The sequence below is a fragment of the Echeneis naucrates genome, chromosome 12, assembly GCF_900963305.1.
Source record: "Echeneis naucrates chromosome 12, fEcheNa1.1, whole genome shotgun sequence".
Taxonomy (NCBI): domain Eukaryota; kingdom Metazoa; phylum Chordata; class Actinopteri; order Carangiformes; family Echeneidae; genus Echeneis; species Echeneis naucrates.
In genome coordinates this window covers 10,767,643-10,784,578 of record NC_042522.1, presented here as the reverse complement: position 1 = coordinate 10,784,578, position 16,936 = coordinate 10,767,643, and the positions used below count along the sequence as shown (strand labels likewise).

At 38.4% G+C, this 16,936-nt stretch overlaps 2 protein-coding genes across 2 annotated transcripts; both read right to left on the bottom strand.

Annotated features, from left to right (window-relative positions):
• Window positions 1-3,953: 3,953 nt before the first annotated feature.
• On the bottom strand, window positions 3,954-10,673 carry nt5c2l1 (5'-nucleotidase, cytosolic II, like 1). Its single transcript, XM_029515803.1, has 18 exons — window positions 10,460-10,673; window positions 9,625-9,698; window positions 9,371-9,488; window positions 8,894-8,989; window positions 8,412-8,503; window positions 8,162-8,219; window positions 7,962-8,055; window positions 7,807-7,860; window positions 7,640-7,723; window positions 7,509-7,538; window positions 7,325-7,432; window positions 7,171-7,237; window positions 6,654-6,824; window positions 6,517-6,568; window positions 6,195-6,258; window positions 5,812-5,988; window positions 5,586-5,661; window positions 3,954-5,483 (listed from the first exon to the last, which is right to left on the bottom strand). The coding sequence occupies exons 1-18, from the start codon at window positions 10,561-10,563 to the stop codon at window positions 5,473-5,475; spliced, it is 1,530 nt and encodes a 509-aa protein (XP_029371663.1). The 5' UTR covers window positions 10,564-10,673; the 3' UTR covers window positions 3,954-5,472.
• A 1,428-nt stretch (window positions 10,674-12,101) lies between these two features.
• slc2a11l (solute carrier family 2 member 11, like) lies at window positions 12,102-16,369 on the bottom strand. Its single transcript, XM_029516429.1, has 12 exons — window positions 16,313-16,369; window positions 15,929-16,027; window positions 15,580-15,740; window positions 15,319-15,443; window positions 14,984-15,113; window positions 14,080-14,228; window positions 13,786-13,973; window positions 13,153-13,263; window positions 12,816-12,917; window positions 12,644-12,719; window positions 12,427-12,554; window positions 12,102-12,314 (listed from the first exon to the last, which is right to left on the bottom strand). The coding sequence occupies exons 1-12, from the start codon at window positions 16,334-16,336 to the stop codon at window positions 12,102-12,104; spliced, it is 1,506 nt and encodes a 501-aa protein (XP_029372289.1). The 5' UTR covers window positions 16,337-16,369.
• Between the last annotated feature and the right edge of the window lie 567 nt (window positions 16,370-16,936).

Sequence of the window (16,936 nt, the reverse complement as noted above, 5' to 3'; positions counted from 1 at the left end):
TGGCAGGAAAGAATAGCTGTCCCCATGTGCACATGCTGACACATGCTGAGGTCAGCTGCTTTGACAATGTTGCACTACTGTACCATCCATTCTAGCAGTGCAATAGTATTGTCATAGCATTTGGCCCCAGCTCACACTAAACTGGTGCTAAAGGGCTCGTTTCAGACGAGTTTGTGTCGTAGGGGGACTGATGACTGATAGCAGGTGGTGGTTCACAGCAAAAGCCTTCTGAAGTGTTTACCCAAAGCTGTATTTACAGAGAAGAGTTTGCACCCATTTGTAGGTTGACAAAAGCACCCATGACCTAAACTTAGTAGAAAGTACAGTCAATTTGGGAAGAAAACAAATTACATTTACCACACAATATTGATTTTTGACATTTCTGTGATGGGACATTGATTGGGAATAATCATTTACCACCTATTTATTTACATCACAGCTAATGAAAAATGCTACCAATGACGTGAAAGCAACTATAAATGGACTGGACATGAGAAGAGCAAATCAATAGGTGAAGTCACCCATAAAGTACAATAAGTAGGCAAAAATATAACATTGATGCATTTTAAATACAAAAATTATGTCCTTCATCACAACTTGATTTACATTTCTTTTGTGTTTTCCTGTTGAAATAATTCAGTTAAATCCTCTTTTTTTTATGTGTTTACATGTTTTTCTTCACCTGTATGTCGTTTTGTCGTCACACCAAACATTCTGACAGTGTGTGTCAGTGATGGTAAAATAAGCAGATGGGGGAGAGAGGAAAAAAAAAAGGACATGGGGTGGGGGAGAGCTTGCTGTGTATTTTTGAGCATCCTCAGTGGTAGCAGGTCGATGGGGGGAGGGGACGTTTGGGAGGAATGTAGGGAGCAGGGCCCTCTCCCCCTCTCATGTTTTACTTCTCGTCTCCTCCTTTCTTTCTGTGTTGAGATTAGGTGTCACTGCTCCTGTGTGCCTCGTGTTTGAACCCTTAAGAAAGAGAGTAAAGAGGTTTGTTTGTTTTGATGACTACCAGCAGACCTCTCTGGGTGGAAATGTTTAACCACAGTCCAATTGCTGTTACAAGCTGCTGCAGAGGGACATGAGTAATTATGAAAAACAGAAAAGGAACGAAGTTTCTGGGGCCCAGATCGCTGTGTTGCAGCGCTGCGTTTCAGGATAAAGAAAGACTGTTGTGGCTGTGTGGTGAAGTCAGTTTACAAAGTCTGATTAACTAAAAGAGAAGTTAGAATTTTGGACAAAGTGACTTGTGTGTTTAAGTGCATTTAAATCATTACACACTGAAAGGGAAGCAAAAGGAGATCTCAGTCACTTGCCTGTGTGAAATTCAGCCTGAGTAAAGAACGTGACTTGTTTAGGCTTGCTTGCAATGCTTGCTGGGAAATCCTGGAATGTGTGGAATGGGGGACGGTGGTGCTTCTGCAGTTATCTCACTGCACAGAGCAGCAAGTATCTTGCAATGAAACCCAACATGTCAGCGGTGGGTTTTTTTTTTTTTTTTTTTTTTTTTTTTTAACAGCCTTGATTGTTGATTGGAGAAGCCACCGTGCAGATTAAGCGGCAGAGAGTAAAAGCTAATGAGATAGTGACATCTGCATTTCATTAAATCCATAAAAGTCAACGCACTCCAACTGCTACACGTGAAGCAAAGGGGCCTTTTTCTTTTTTTTTTCATTTGTATTGTGCTTGTTGGCCTGCTATTCATGAGTGGATTTGCTTTTATTATGCTATTAAAGAAAATGACAGTTAAGTTATTTATTTATTTTACACAAATAAAACTAGTTTAAGAAACTTTGTTGGGGAAAAGTGTGCAGAGGAAAAGTCAGGCTGTGACTTTAACAGTTTGGAATAAACAAGTGCAAATGTACATCCAGTTTTTACTATAGATTTGTAACATTTCTGGAATTTCAGAGGAAGGATACTGCTGTCATTTATCTCTGTTACCTTGTCTTTAAATAAAGATTATTAATTTCATGTTTTTTTGAGTTATTACATTTGTCCTGGGGGAAAAAACCCTAATTTAAAGCAAAATCAGTTATTGGCTGTAGAAATATGACTGACTGATATATGAAATAACACAAGGATAAATACACAAAACAAAATCACTTCATGAAAATGTAAAAAAAAAAATTTTTAGCATGAACATGGAAATCTCAGGCCTGATTTGAAATGGTAATGAAACTGAATGAACAGTGTGAATAAGGTTGGTAAATGCATTTTAATTTTTTTTTTCCTATAAAAAAACCAATGTCATTGACGAGAAGTCTTTTTTTTTCTCTATGCCTTATCAAGTACTTTTTAACTCCTCCGAATCGATAATGTGAAAACAAAAGTTGTGCAAAAACGCATTTCTTTTGAGTTATGTTTGATTTTTATTACGTTTGGTGACTTCTAAAGAAACCAAACAGTTTTTAAGTTTGAAAAATATATACATATTAATATATATAAAAATCCAGAATATAAAATGCCACTTTTGAAAAATGAAAGTTGATACCAAAGGCCTTAATAGTGTGCAACCATTTATAGTAGGATAAGTGATTTTTTTTTTTTTTTTTTTTTTTTTTTTTGAGGTTGAATCACCACTTTGTCTCTCAAGGACACAAACACTGCCAGAGATTTTTAACATTTACACTCTGGGAGCACCGGGGTGTCCTACAAAAATGTTTTATGATGTAATTAAATTGAGATCTTGAGATCTGCTTTCATTCCCCATGTTCAAATTATTAGGGTTTTATTTGTATAATTATTGTGGAGTAATTATTGAAGATGTTATTAGCCTTTTTTATTAAAACATATTTCTCCAGAGTGAAATATGGGGTAAACTGTACACAACAGTACAGAGAAACGGATACTTTTCACACAGTGCGTATTGTGTTTTGGGGAAGCAGTGCTGTCTGTGGGGCTGGGCGAGGGGTCACACCATAAGAAAAGGTGTGTATAATGTGTGTGATGAAATGTTAGTTTAGCCCTTTCTTTCCAAAGTTTTAGCTCCTATTGGAAACAAAGTTCTATAGACTCAAAAAGAGGCCAAAAATGACAATTTGTTTTTCCTTTCCACGAAGCTTTAAATGTTCTTTAGCACATCAGTAAACTACACATATTACTTAAAGACTTTTCATTTTCTCTCAGTTTGCTGAATTTGACCTGTTAAAAAGATGAATTCAGATGAAATATCATGCCTGTCTCCACACATGCAGGTAGCAGTTGGTCTGGTGTCATTATTCTGCTCCTCGTGCAATTTTTTTTGTTTCAATTCATGCCTGCATAGTGGCGGTTGAATATCATCCATAGGATGGGAGATGTAATGCAAAATCTGAGATTTGGATACATTTTGATGACTGATGTTGCTGCTCACTGATGCAATGAAGTCTAGATGATATCATGAAACACCTCTGCACCAAAAATACAAGTAGGAATTATTATCATGTGTCATTAAACAGCATCAGAGACGAGTCTAGCTTGTTTGCACAGGAACAAACCTTTGTGGATGAGCCATTTAAAAAGCGGATGAAATAAGAACAGAAGAATTTGTGCAGATGAGAAACTAAAATATGATAAATGGATGAAACAGGTAACAACAATAAATCCAGGTGACAAGCAGACAATGACAAGGGAAATCCAAATAAACCAAAATAGCTCTCAATCAGGAAATGAAATCATCTAGGAAACGTGTGCGTGTGTAGAAGGAGGAGGTGCTAATAAATGCAGTGGGTGTTTCCTAATTTGGCCTTTCCTTTAGTGTTTTATTTGGAAGACTATACAGCAACAACTCCCCTGAAATTTAAAAAACCTTTGCAGACAGAATGATAACGTATGACTCATGTCAATACATCATACATTTATTAGATTTTTTTAGTTTAATTATTTGCAGAGCCCAAAAATTTAAAATAGATAAAAGTTCAAATTACTACTAATAGAATTATGTCCCCCCTCCCCCCACTTCAATCCATGTCTTTAAGATAAACTCTTTTAGCATCATCATGATCACTGACTTTTCCCCTCCTCATCCTTATCTCCAGCCCAGTATCGATACAAACGATCAATACCAGTTGCGCAGTAAATGGCTATAATAAAACATTTCTGCAGGGTGAAATGCATATGGTGCTGTATGATCATGCTGTGCACGGGCAGAGCAGAAAAACTAAGACACTCGTCACACTTCAGCCCTGCAAGAAAAGTGTCTCATTTCCTTTGGAAAAAAACAAAAACAAACCCAAAGTCATACATAATCACATGTGAGCACTGATATCAGACAGTAAGATGTGTGTGCATGGTGTGAGCAGAGAGACAGACATGGAGAGTGAGAGGACAAATTCCTCTTGGCTATCTCTAGATAACAGTTCAGCTCTCATGGGAGCAGGACTGTCTGAACCAAACCAAACAGAACAAGAGGTAAATGCAGACTGTGTGTGTTAAAATAGTTGTTTCAATGTGTGCATCTAAGTACACACTGTGTTAAAGGTTGCACAAATATCACATAATATATAGTGAAAATCCTGACTCCAAATATTTTCATGTCCATATGACAAGAGAAAAATAAGATGAGTCTTTTTTTTGGGAGAAATGAGGTAAAGAAAAAAATCCATCCCTCTAAAGCCTACAAACGGACGAGCTGGTTTATCTACAGTTGGAACTGATTAGCTTTTTCTTTATTTTATTCCTGGTAAAAATTAAGACTCAAAAATATTTTTTAAATCAGGTTTAATCAACTTTAGACTTGTTTTGAAGGGAAAGAAAATGATGCTGACTGATTAAGCCGGTTTGTCCACAGAGGTTTTACCTGCAGCAGAGGTGATTCGCTGCCATCCAGTGGACAACACGTGTAACACCAAAGGAGAGGGACACAAATCAAGGGATTGCTCACACTAACATCTAACATCTAACGTGCTTCTAACAACTTCTTCTTCTAGGATTGTTTTATTAACTTCAGACTGTGGTTTGTCACCCACGGAATAGTTAGATTTTCATCCAGCAGCTTGTAACAAAGTAAAACGTCCCATGCGTCTCAAAAGTTATTGACACTGTATGTATCTTCTTACAGCATCCACATCTGCGAGCTGAGTTTCAATAGTTCAACGTCAATTATCATGATTTATTGAGATATTTCAAACAACAAATGCATAATGACACTTCTGAAAAAACCATTACACAACTCACACACCAAAAGTGCACGTGCACAACATGTAAACAAAACACAGATTAAGTGAAATTTGCACTCATATATCCAGTGACCTAAAGTTAGTTATTGCCTTCAATGTTTACATCTTAAAATGCTTCATATGTGGATTTATATAGTCGACATCTATATCCAGCAGGGGGAGCAATGGGTTATTTTTGTTAGTTGTGAAAGTGGTGGACTGTGTTTGCAACATTCATACAGGCAGAGGTTAAGTCACCTTCATCAGCAAGACATGTCTGGAAAAGGTAGAAGCATAAAAGAAGCTTTCACAGGTTCTTCCTCTGCTTCGGTCTTCACTTCAGCACTGCAAGAGAGAAAAAAAAAAAACAAAAAACGCTTCAACTTTAACTTTGAATAGAATTTGGTAAAGGTCAAGTAAAACACTGCAACGTAATGCAAGATTAACCTGTATGGTTGGTGACAGTCGTGAGCTCTGATGAAGCAAAATCTGCTGAGTTTGAAGATGCTGCTTCATGAGGCATCTGGAACAGAGAAAAGATGAAGAATGACCATCAGGATAAACTCTTTTTCTCTCTTTCTACTGTTTCTCTGTGGAGCTGGAGCCGACCGTGATAAACTATGGCACAATTTTTTTTCTGTGTTTAAGTATTTAAGCATGAGAGATGACGAACCAGTACGGGAGGAGCTGTGAAAAGGTAATTGGGAGGGTAATGCAGCAAGTTGATGCAGGTGGATGAGTAAAGATCTGCATAGCGCATCAGCTGGCTGGCAAACAGCGTCTGTCTGGAGCCGCTGCGCAGGAGGCTGCCCATCTGGCCGTAGGATATGTCCATCCTGTAGGTCAGCACCTGCAGGCACAGACCAACAGCCACATCACAAACAAACTCTGGACAGAGTTTAACGAGACGAGAAAAGAGTTTGAAAAAATGCTGCTAACTTTGATTGGTTGTTTTAACCCCATTTGAATTTGCTTTTTGGGGGGGTTTAAATGTCGTCAGAGAAAGCCACGTGTTTATTACTGAAACCAGGACGACCAAGGCCAGATTGTAACTACCTTCATTCGGCTCTGAATGGCGTTGATGTCAGGATTGTTGTCTCGTTTGCTGCTATCCGGGTGCCTTCAAACCACAAACACAAAGATCCACAAAGGTCTTTAACACTTCACATTTTTCATGCACTCAAGGAAGAACATTTTCTAATTATGAACACGAGCAGCTGAGTTCTTACAATGTTATTGTAAGATTATAATGGATTCAACAGTTAAATAATTACATGTTAACTCTTTATTTCCAATTCATCATTGACTATCTGTTTACCAATGGCTCATAAATAGGTGTCAGTTATTTACACAGAGTTATATAACTGGAGGAACTCACTTGTAATGTTCAGCTAAAAAGCTGTCAAGACATTTCAGCTCCTCGAATAAACCTGAAAACCAAAATAACTATCAAAACTTTGAATCCAACCAAAAGCTGTCACCATTGTACAACAACCTGATGTTGTCCAGTCTTACTTTTCTTCTCCTCCCACACATGCAGCTCCTTGGTGAGCTCTGGTACGACCAGAAAAGTCTTCCATCCCTGACGTTTCTTAGATTTGAGGATGTCGCCAAAGATGTGATCGCCAACATAGAGGATATTCTTACCTTTGACATCTAGCAGATCACAGACAATGTCAGATGATCCTTCAACCATGTAATACAAAATAAGACAACAGAAGAAATGAAGAAGGATGATTAAATTATAGGAATGTAACAATGCATCCGCATCACAAATATGCACATAAAAACATTCATATGGCGACCAAGAAAGATCTCAATAATAACAACTTTAAAACAATTTAGTATTTTTTTTATTATAATGATTAACTTTATCATTTAATGAAAAGTGTGTTAAAGTCAAATAGCAAAAAACAACAAAAATAACAATGAAGAATGCCCTGATTTTTTTATTGTAATTTTTGTTTTTGTTTGTGTAACTTTGAAAGAAGGAATCATGAATTGTAAATTATTGGATGGCACTGAGTCTCACCTCCAGAGTACACGGTTCCATGCTGGAGGTCACCTGTGTACGTCCCAACCCGAAGCTTTCCTGTGTCCTGTGTCCAAAATACAGCATGTCATTTGAAAGCTAATGCGGGTCAACACTAAGCTGTAAATGTGCAGTGTGACACACTCTTCCATACTGTGTCCACTTGTCTCAGCACAGTCCCCTCTCCGAAGAACAGAGGCTTTCTGGTGTCCACGACAATGAGGTCAAAGTAGGAACGCCAAGACCTTTTAGGGCCTCCCGACTGGAATGAAGAATAATGTTTCATTCACTGCTTTAATATTTTCCAAAAGTTCTACTTACAAAGAAAATTTACTTACCTTGCGCTCAAGCAGGTATGTCATAATGGCCTTGATAAAGAAGGCAAAAAAAAAATTATAATTTTGTACATCTCTGCTTTATTTATCAATAATCTATCACGAAGAGTGTTTAGTGATGGTACAAGACTTACTTCAGTGTAGCTGTAGTCACTGTTGGTGGCAAGAAAGACTTTGGCCATATCTTTAATCCGAGTCAAAAGTACAGGAAGATTAGCCTGTAAAGACAACGTTCATCTATTAGACATTTAAACACACAATTAAACTAAATTGTGTTGCTTAATTATTCCAGTTCACTCACATCTTTGACAATGTATTTCTCTAAATTCTTGATAGTCCGTTCTTTCAGGATTCCCTTCACAACACAAAGATTTCACATTTAATTCTTAATTGGTGCAATTACAAGTTGACACATAAATGCTGTGGTATCGCTTTCTGAGTCCAATAATAATTTACTATATCATGAATGAAATCCATCGCGTCTCGAACATCCTGAAACATGCTTCTGTAGGACATGAATAAGTCGCCAAGCTGGTAACCTGTGAGGAGGCTGGAGGGTAATTCAAAAGAAGAGAAAGAAAGTGAGAAGTTTGTGCAGCAGTGTGAGACAGGTTGGTGCTGTGGGGGGAAAAAAGACAAAAACTGATCAAACTTACTTTGTGTATCGGGTGCATCTGGTAAAGAAGTCCACAAGGCAGGCATAGAGATAAGTCTCTGCAGGATCAATGGAAACATTTTGCTGACATTTATACACTAACTTACCTTGATCTTTTTAATGGTTTACAATTTTGACGGCTACATGACTAATTACTAAATTGCATTGGCAAATAGAATGGAAATTTGTGATGATTTCTGATAAACGAAAATAAAAACAATAAAAAACGATAAGAAAGGTTCATTTTCCACCTGACAGATTGAAGAGTGTATTCAGGATGTAAAAGCGGTCGGTGTTATCTCTTTGGATGAATTTGTTGGGGTAGTAGTTGTGAATGTTTTCTCTGTTGAACAAACATAATACCAGTCAGTATTAGAAATCCGTTCACAAATATGCAGGAAACAAATTACCTCAAACATGAAGTCACTCTTTTAAAGGTTCATACATTAGATACATGAATACATGAATGCAGCTGAAAATGTGATAACATTTACATGCTACTGTATATGAAAGGTTTTTAAATGGTCCAAGCTTCAATGTTTCTTAACCAAATATCTTCATTTTTCATTTTTCTTTCTTTGTCTGTTGTTTTGTTTGTTTTTTTTTTGTCCTCTCTCGCTTTCTTCACCCCTGCTTGTGTCTAACCATAACCAGGCTGCAAAGTTCACAGGTAGACAAGTCCATCACAAAGTACCAACACAACAGAGTGCATGCTGAGACATTTCAACTTTACCCTTTGAGGAAGCGGAAGCCGTGACTGCAGACTAAAATGTTTCCATTTGAGTCCACCTTCAGGAGGTTCCCATACATGGTGTCAATCACTAAACCGCTTTAGGTGGAAAAGAAATAGTAGAAAATGAAGTGAAATATTGGAAAGCTAGTTTTTGTTTCCTTATATATGTTTTTCCGTTAATCAGAAATGTTTTCTTATCAGGTAAGTAAAAAACAGTATAGGTCCTTTAATTATCCATAGATTTTAAAATGCATAAATAGTTGTTACACCATCTGTACTCACTAAATTGTCTTGAGTAGATAAGAGACAAGACAAGGAAACAATTGATTAGAAACTATGAGCAGAAAAACTATGAAAATGCTTAAATTGCTCCCGGGAGCATTAGTGTGACTTTTTTGTTGTGCAGTCCAATTAGATAATTAGATAACTTCACTGTATGTTGAACCTTCAGTGACAGAGGAGGATGTAAGAACGGACCGTGTGGGGAAGCTGGGGTCGTATGTGTAGCGTAGAAGCTCATGAGGATATCCAATGGACACTATTCTGTCTCTGATCATTTCAAAGCCCAGGCTTTCATAGTCAGGTGACTTGTATACTGCAAATAAAGAGATATACACCAGAAAACAATGAACATAAATCCACTAAATTTCGTGTGTTCTGTTTCGAAGAGAGAATTGTGATTCTATAATAAATCCACACAGTGAAGTTGCCATTTGTGTTTGACTACGTACTTGCCAGCGTGTAGTCCATATCGAAGCCGTAACATTTGATGTTTTCCAGTGTGAGACTTCTGTTGACAAACACCCTGTGGGTAACGAGAACAACAAAAACAGCTGAAAACTAGAAAATTTAGATTTAGGATCATTTGAGAAAAAGGCCTCAGGAACGCCATGTTTTGGGGTTTGTTGAACCATTCATGTTTTTGACAGATTTGTCTGAAGGAGGGTTCTGAAGGTTCAGGATGTTGCTGCAGCTCATGATCAGGTCTTGCTTATGAGTGTGTTTGCATTAATTCTACTCAGATACTGTGTAAAGTCATCACTGATGATAACTTTAATGGCTCTTCCTCATCTAAGGAACGTTCTGAGAAGTGAAGGAACTTCGGTTCAGCAAACCTCACTTGGAAGAATAGTCCAGACCCCCAATAAAAAATCAGATCAAATCAAACACACACATTTCCTTGTTCAGGATTTAGCTGTGTCCTCAACAAAAAGCCCCCCACAATGAGGGTGTAGCTGGGTGGTGGCTGCAGATGTAATCATTTCCCTGAACTATCTGCACCGCTGTTCAAATGGGAACCAAGTGCCAACACAGCAGCCAGAAAAATGACACCCTGGTTTCAGCCCTGCTCAAAATATTTAGTAAGAGGGTTCAAACCTTTAGCGAGAAGCAGTGAGAAATTTTAATATTGTCTGATTGTTGTTGATTATGAAGAATAATGAAATCGTACTAATATTGACAGAAGCTTTCTCTTGACCTGGACTCAAATATTAATAGTTACACAACTTCCTGCCACAGTGGTGTGAGCTGTAAGTGTGTGAAAAATGTCAGATTAGATGAACTCACTTCTGGTCAAAGCTTCTCTTCCTCTTGGGTCCATCCGGGGAGCTGGGGGGGTCTGTGTCCATTGCGTCCATCAGTGTAAACGCAGCCGGCTGCTTCAGGGACATGCAACCGTTCTGCGCTCAGGGGGCATTTAAATGAACAATTACCCCCCCAACTCTGAAGGGGTGGACCTTAGTGTTGTTTTTAGTTTTGTGACAAACTTCGAGTCCTCCCAGAGTTTTGTTTTTTTTTTTTAAATCCTCGATGACGTCACCGACGTCAACGAGCGCATCCAGGCTCTCGCGTCACAGAGCTGCGGAGAACCTGGCAGCGCAGATTGTCTTATCGCAGGCGCGCACATGTGCCGCCGCTGCGCTTCTGCGTAATTGGTAGGAGTTTCCCCCCGACGGCTGTCAGCGCAGAGATGGTCAGCTGTGGCCAGCAAGGAGAAAACTTTCCAGGCATGTCCGCATCTGGTGCGGCTTCCCTCTCACCAAAAGCTCAGTTATAAACCGACCGGCAGTATGAGCCTAAAAAACAGAAGCAACAACAAAAAGAGAAAATCCTCGGCAGCGTTGGGAGGAGCAAAAAATTAAAAATAAAAATAAATAATAATAAAAATAACAACTGAAAGTCTATGTAATCTGGGTGCACCCTGATCTGATTCCGTCACTTCTCATCATACACCGATATAAAGGCTTTCTTTATAAGCACCGATCAACAATAAATTCCCTTCTTTTAATTTTAAGGCTGCAAGAACTTATATTTGCACAATACATCTGACAGTACAATGCAGCATTATACAGTCTGAAGCATCTATGTCAGTGTTAAAGTGTTAAATATCACAGTTATGAATTCTAAAAGCTGCAATGTGTGAGTTCTGTGAAGTGTTACAGCTGGTAAAGGCAGGTTGAACTACTTTTCTGTCCTGTATATACTTTATATTTTGCAATTACATTTATGCCATGATTTGTGTGTAAAAAACATTGATTTGTAAAGGAGCTAATAGTCCACTACATATTCTTATGTCTATAATTTGGTTATCAGTACAATATTTCAGATAGAGACTTTGCTTTTGAAACACACAATGCAAATGTCTTCCCCTCCCCTCCCTTAGCCACAGCGACAGCTCCACCCCCACCCCAGTGGAGGTGATTCGTAGGCAGCCTGAAGTTTGTGCAACCAGTCACCAGATGCTCTGATGCTTATCAGTTGAGCCAGAGGTTAAACATGCAGACCCTCCGATAAACTCCAGGACCCAACCCTGTTCAAGCCTTTAAAGACAACGATAACAACCTTGTCTGCCCATTGGCACTGAACTCCATTTTGGGACATTTTAAAGTTCAATTACAAGAGTTTGCAGCTGCAACAAGAACCTGTAGCACGCTTACATACACACACATGCACCGAAGATTCTAGTGCACACAAAATAAGACAATTCATAAAAGACAGCAGTGACGTTTTAATTTCAAATAGCTGGAATACAGTCATACATGGTTAGTTTTATCATTTAAAGCATCTGCAGTACCAGTCAAAAGTTTGGACACACGTTTCTATTCATTTGACTGGTGCTGTATGTGTACTCAGTCTGAAATGAAATAATTTCTTTAAACTAAATATTTTCATGCTATTTAAATAAAATGAATCATCAGATTGACCAGGATCAGAATTTGGTCTGACATATTTTGCAATTGCTGTGATTTAGGTCATTGGACTTTTTTGTTGACTTCCCCGACTTTCGGTGCATCCATTCAAATTCTGCAGCAATCTCCAGTGCTGTGCGATTTCTCATCTCAGGGACATGAAACCACACAAAAAGAGCACAGCTGAGGCAAAAAAACAGGAAAATGAGAAAACAGAAGTATTTCAGATCCACCTGGAAAACAAGACATTGGGAGGGCATGTGTAAGTCAATGAGAGCGAGTCATTTTACCTCAATCCAACCATCTATTAGCCTGCAAAATTTTTTATCAAGAAAAAGTGCTTACCACCAAGATAGGGAAGGTCATCCCCAGTACAAACAGGCCTGTCCAGTTAAGAATGCATGCGATGGTGTATCCAGCTGATTTAAATGACTGAGTAAAGATCTCCCCAGGAGAAGGAGCTGAAACTCCAGCTGACAAGCAAGGACATTGAAAGGATTTGTAAACCTCAGTGTCTATTCAAAGGGGAATAAGCTGAATTTAAAGCCTTTGATAAATATACCTGGTCCACCGGCAAAAAAGAATATGAATAGGAAAACAAGGACCATGCTGCAGTACGGCATCCAGGTGACCCATGTCTGAGAAAAACACAGGTTTATTTCAACTGTGGTCACTTTTCATGTTTCAAGTATGAAAATATGCTGAAAACAATGACCAACATTGTGGAAACTTACTTGCAGGTAGATGGTGATAGTGAGTAGAATCAGTATGATAGACATTCCCAGGTATCCTCCAAACATAAGGACTCTCTTCCCAACGTTCTCAACAATCATGAACTGTCAACATGCAAAACAGTTTCAAGGGCAACCACAAGTGAAAGCTATAACCAGAAAACATTTCTCTTCCCCATTCTTCCATAACATTTCTTGCTCTATTATAATTGTTCTCCTAAATCGCTAAACAACATTTTTGTCACTACACAAAAAAAAAAAAAAAAAAAAAAAGACCTGACACTAAAAGGCTATGAAACAGACATGAAACATGGCAAGAGATTAGCAAAGTGAAACTTACACAGGTCACAGAAGTACAAAGCTCACATAGCCCTGTTCCCAAAGCAGCATATTTCAAGTGCTGCTCATGGATTCCTGCCGCACGAAACAAATCTAACGAATAAAAGTACACCTGGAGAGTAAAAGCCCAAAATAAAGACATTTTTAAATTACATTCTTTCTTTTTGTTGTTTGTTTCATTCGCTGTTCAACAGTCATCAATTTGGAAATGTAAAAAACAAAAATAAATAAATCTACACTCATGTCTGCAAAGGAGCAGGAACAAGTCTGCTTCTCATTAAAGTTCAAATCAATAAATCTTGAAAAACAACGTCATGTCACTTTACTGTGTTCACATTCCCCCTACTGTTATGTGCATTTATTTTGTTTTACATTTACTTTCGATTCCAATCAGTTTTTTTCTTGAGTGCCTCCAATTACAAAAATCTATTTGGCTTTAATGCTTACATATGTAATCGCTGTACTGAACTAAGACAGGAAAGTCAATAGTCCTTGTGTTTGGGGCATACAGTTTATTATTAATTCTGCACACCATGAAAAAAGGGGTGAAATATTAGAATATGTGAAGAAATCTCCTGAATCTCAGAGTACAGGTTTTATTAATCTGTGAAAGAGTGTGTTGCATATAACTCACAGCGTTGATGCCAGACAGCTGCAGTGTGATGAAGAAAACAATGATGGTGGTGAGCTGCCAGCGGACAGTTTTGTCCTGAAACAACTCCATCACTGAGAGACTGCGGCTGCTCTGCAGGGCACTTTTCTCCTTCAGCATCTCCTCGACCTCATCGCTGAAGTCCTTATTGCCCCATAACATATTTAAAGCTGATGGAGCAGAACATAGTAGCAGATCTGAGTGGTGATAAAACAGGCGGGCATCACAACAGTACTAATATTTCATTAATGTTAGTATCAAAAGCCTTTCTCACACCTTTGCCACAGGCCTGGGTGTCTCCTCTGTTCAGGAGCAGGAACTTTGGAGACTCAGGTAGGAAGGGCAGAGTAACAAGCTGAAGTAATGCAGTGAAACCATTGAAACCGAGCAGCCAGGGCCACATATCCTCTGTGCCAAGTAAGTCACTGCAAGGCCAACGTCAGGTTCATGTCATTTTAGAGTGGAACTATATGTTATATAATGGCATTTATCCAAAGATACTCTGCTTGTGTTTTTCCCATCAATGATAATGTGAACAGGTTGATCACCCTAATCATTACAAATCATCCGAGGGTAAACTTAAATGTCCATAAAAATCCATCCAACAGTTAGTTTATCCAAATAAATGATGTGTGTGACAAATGAGCCTACTACATCCATCCATTACCAGGACCGCTTGGCTATCCAACGTCCCAAGTATTTGAATATTTGGAGCAGGCTAAAACACTTACTCTACCTTAACAATGTATCACATCCCTGGAGATATATATATTTCCTTTATTTCTTTTTTTTCTTTCAATTAAACACCAAAGTCAAAAGTCAAAATCCTAGTATTTTTACACATTTACTGCTGGCAATAAAACTATTTCTGATTCTGAAATGTGGATCACCATTTGTACTTGTAATTACTCTCACTGCCAGACAGGGGAGACAAACCTCCATATTACAGGCTTATAACAAAGACCCCACAAATGGTGGAACTAGAGGAAAAGTCAAGAAATCTGGATAAAATTTGAAGGCAATTTATTCTGTTGTTGTTGAGCTATTTCAATTAGGATCAACAGGGATAGTGAGAAGACCGGTGTCTTCTCTCTAAAATAGGACATCTCTTGGCACATTTGAGCCGACCACCGCCTGACACCTTACTTCACCACAGGATCCATGATGCTGGGCTGCTCACCTGATCCCCATCAGCTGACCACAGAACTTCCCAAAGGACATAAAAGTAGCAATGGTCACGCCCACCATCCCCCGCAGCCTCTTGGGGGCACATTCAATTAGATACATTGGGTGAGCTACGAGGATGAGTCCTGAGGGACATACAAAAGGAAATCACACATTCTCAGAGGAGTCAACAATGATCAATATCTGGGTGAAAAATGACCCAAAGAACTAAGAAATATTATAGTCACAAGTCACAAATAGAAATTGATTGTCTGTTGGGTTAATTTAGAAGCCAAGAGTGATGGAGGGAAAAAAGAGAGATTAAGTAGCTTCCTCAGAGAGCAGATTTACCTGAGTTGATGCCGTAGAGCAATCGTCCAACCATTATCATCTCAAAAGACATGGCTTTCTGGCTCAAGAGCATCAGCACAGCTCCAAATATAGCCACAAAATTGTTTAATAGAAGGCATTTCTTTCTGAAGGACAGGAAGACATGGATGTTTGCATTTGAGCATGAAGCCATAATTAAGAAAAACAGGAAATCATAGGTAAAAATTTAACTTTAATGCCACATTAATGCCAACTGTGTCGTTTCCATCCATGTACACTAACCTGCCATATTTTGAAATCAGTGGACCTGACCCCAACGACCCCAGTAACCCTCCGATGCAGAAAATGGACACAGTGAAGGACCATATGAGAGAGACCTGCCTCTCGCTCAAGGAGACACTGTATCTCTGCACACATGTTTTGTTTACTAAGTCCTTTATAAACTGCAAGTAACAAATGTATTATAAGTCACATTATTGTTTTTGTTAAAACAGCATTGATGTAGGTTTTTAATCATAGAAATGCCACTGTTGTCTGATGTAGAAGACATTCATGCATTTTACCGACCCAAATCACCATGTATCACCACATTTGTTGAGATTTTATGATAAACTTGAGGTAGTTCACTTACATCAGAAGGTGAAGTCATCACTGATATAGAGAATCCATACTGAAATGTCCCTCCAATGCCAGCCACAAAAATGACAGCGATAACAACAGGATAATCTAGCTGCACACACAACAAATGTATGTTGACACATCAAAGTATATTTTAGTTTTACAGCAAACAGCTAATTCACATTTTCCATTGGTAATTTTTAAAGTTTATAGTTGTCAGTGTCTGTGCTGAATTATTCAGATTGAGTTTACAAGCTGCAGAAGAACAATCACTCAGAGCCCTGAGTTAAATAAATCCTTATAATTTTTAAATTTAATAGAGCCTCTAAAGCTTGCATCTTAACAGAACAAATAATAAATAAGTTAGACATTTAAAATCATTTTAAATATCACTAACCAGTTGTATGAAATACTGTGACATGGCTGGAGTCTCGCTGCTGTCCTGTCTGGAGTCTTTACAAAACTGGTGTGAAATTTGAGCTCTGCATTCAAATGGATAACTTTTTAACTTCAGGCCAGGTGTCTTAGAGGATGACAAAGCACACACCTTTTGCCAAGTGTCAGTGCATGTGTGTGTGTTATATTTGTGCAGGTTAATGGGCCTTGTATAGTCAGTTTTTGTTTGCTTAAGAATTTGGCACAAAGAAAATCAAAAACTTGAATACTATTGCGTTAACTGTATTGTAAGTTTGCATCAAATTGATGCAGAACTGATTTGAATGTGTCCTCCCGTAAAAACAGGAACTGCCTGTTGTATCTCTCAGCATTAGCCTCTTCTGAGATACCCTAGAGGTCCAACAGCTGACCTCCAGGAAGGAGCAGCTGAAGATTGTCCTGCATGGGAGGAGGTGCTGGCTTAAAATGAAATGTGGTTCAAACAGACCACTGAGAAAGACTGAAACTTCCAAAAAGCTGTCAGGTAGACTGTTTCCTGCAGAAAATTAAAGCCTTTTGCTTCCAGAGAGAAATTATGTACAGCCTCAGGAAAGCAGAAATGGTTGACACTAAAAAAATTTAGGTT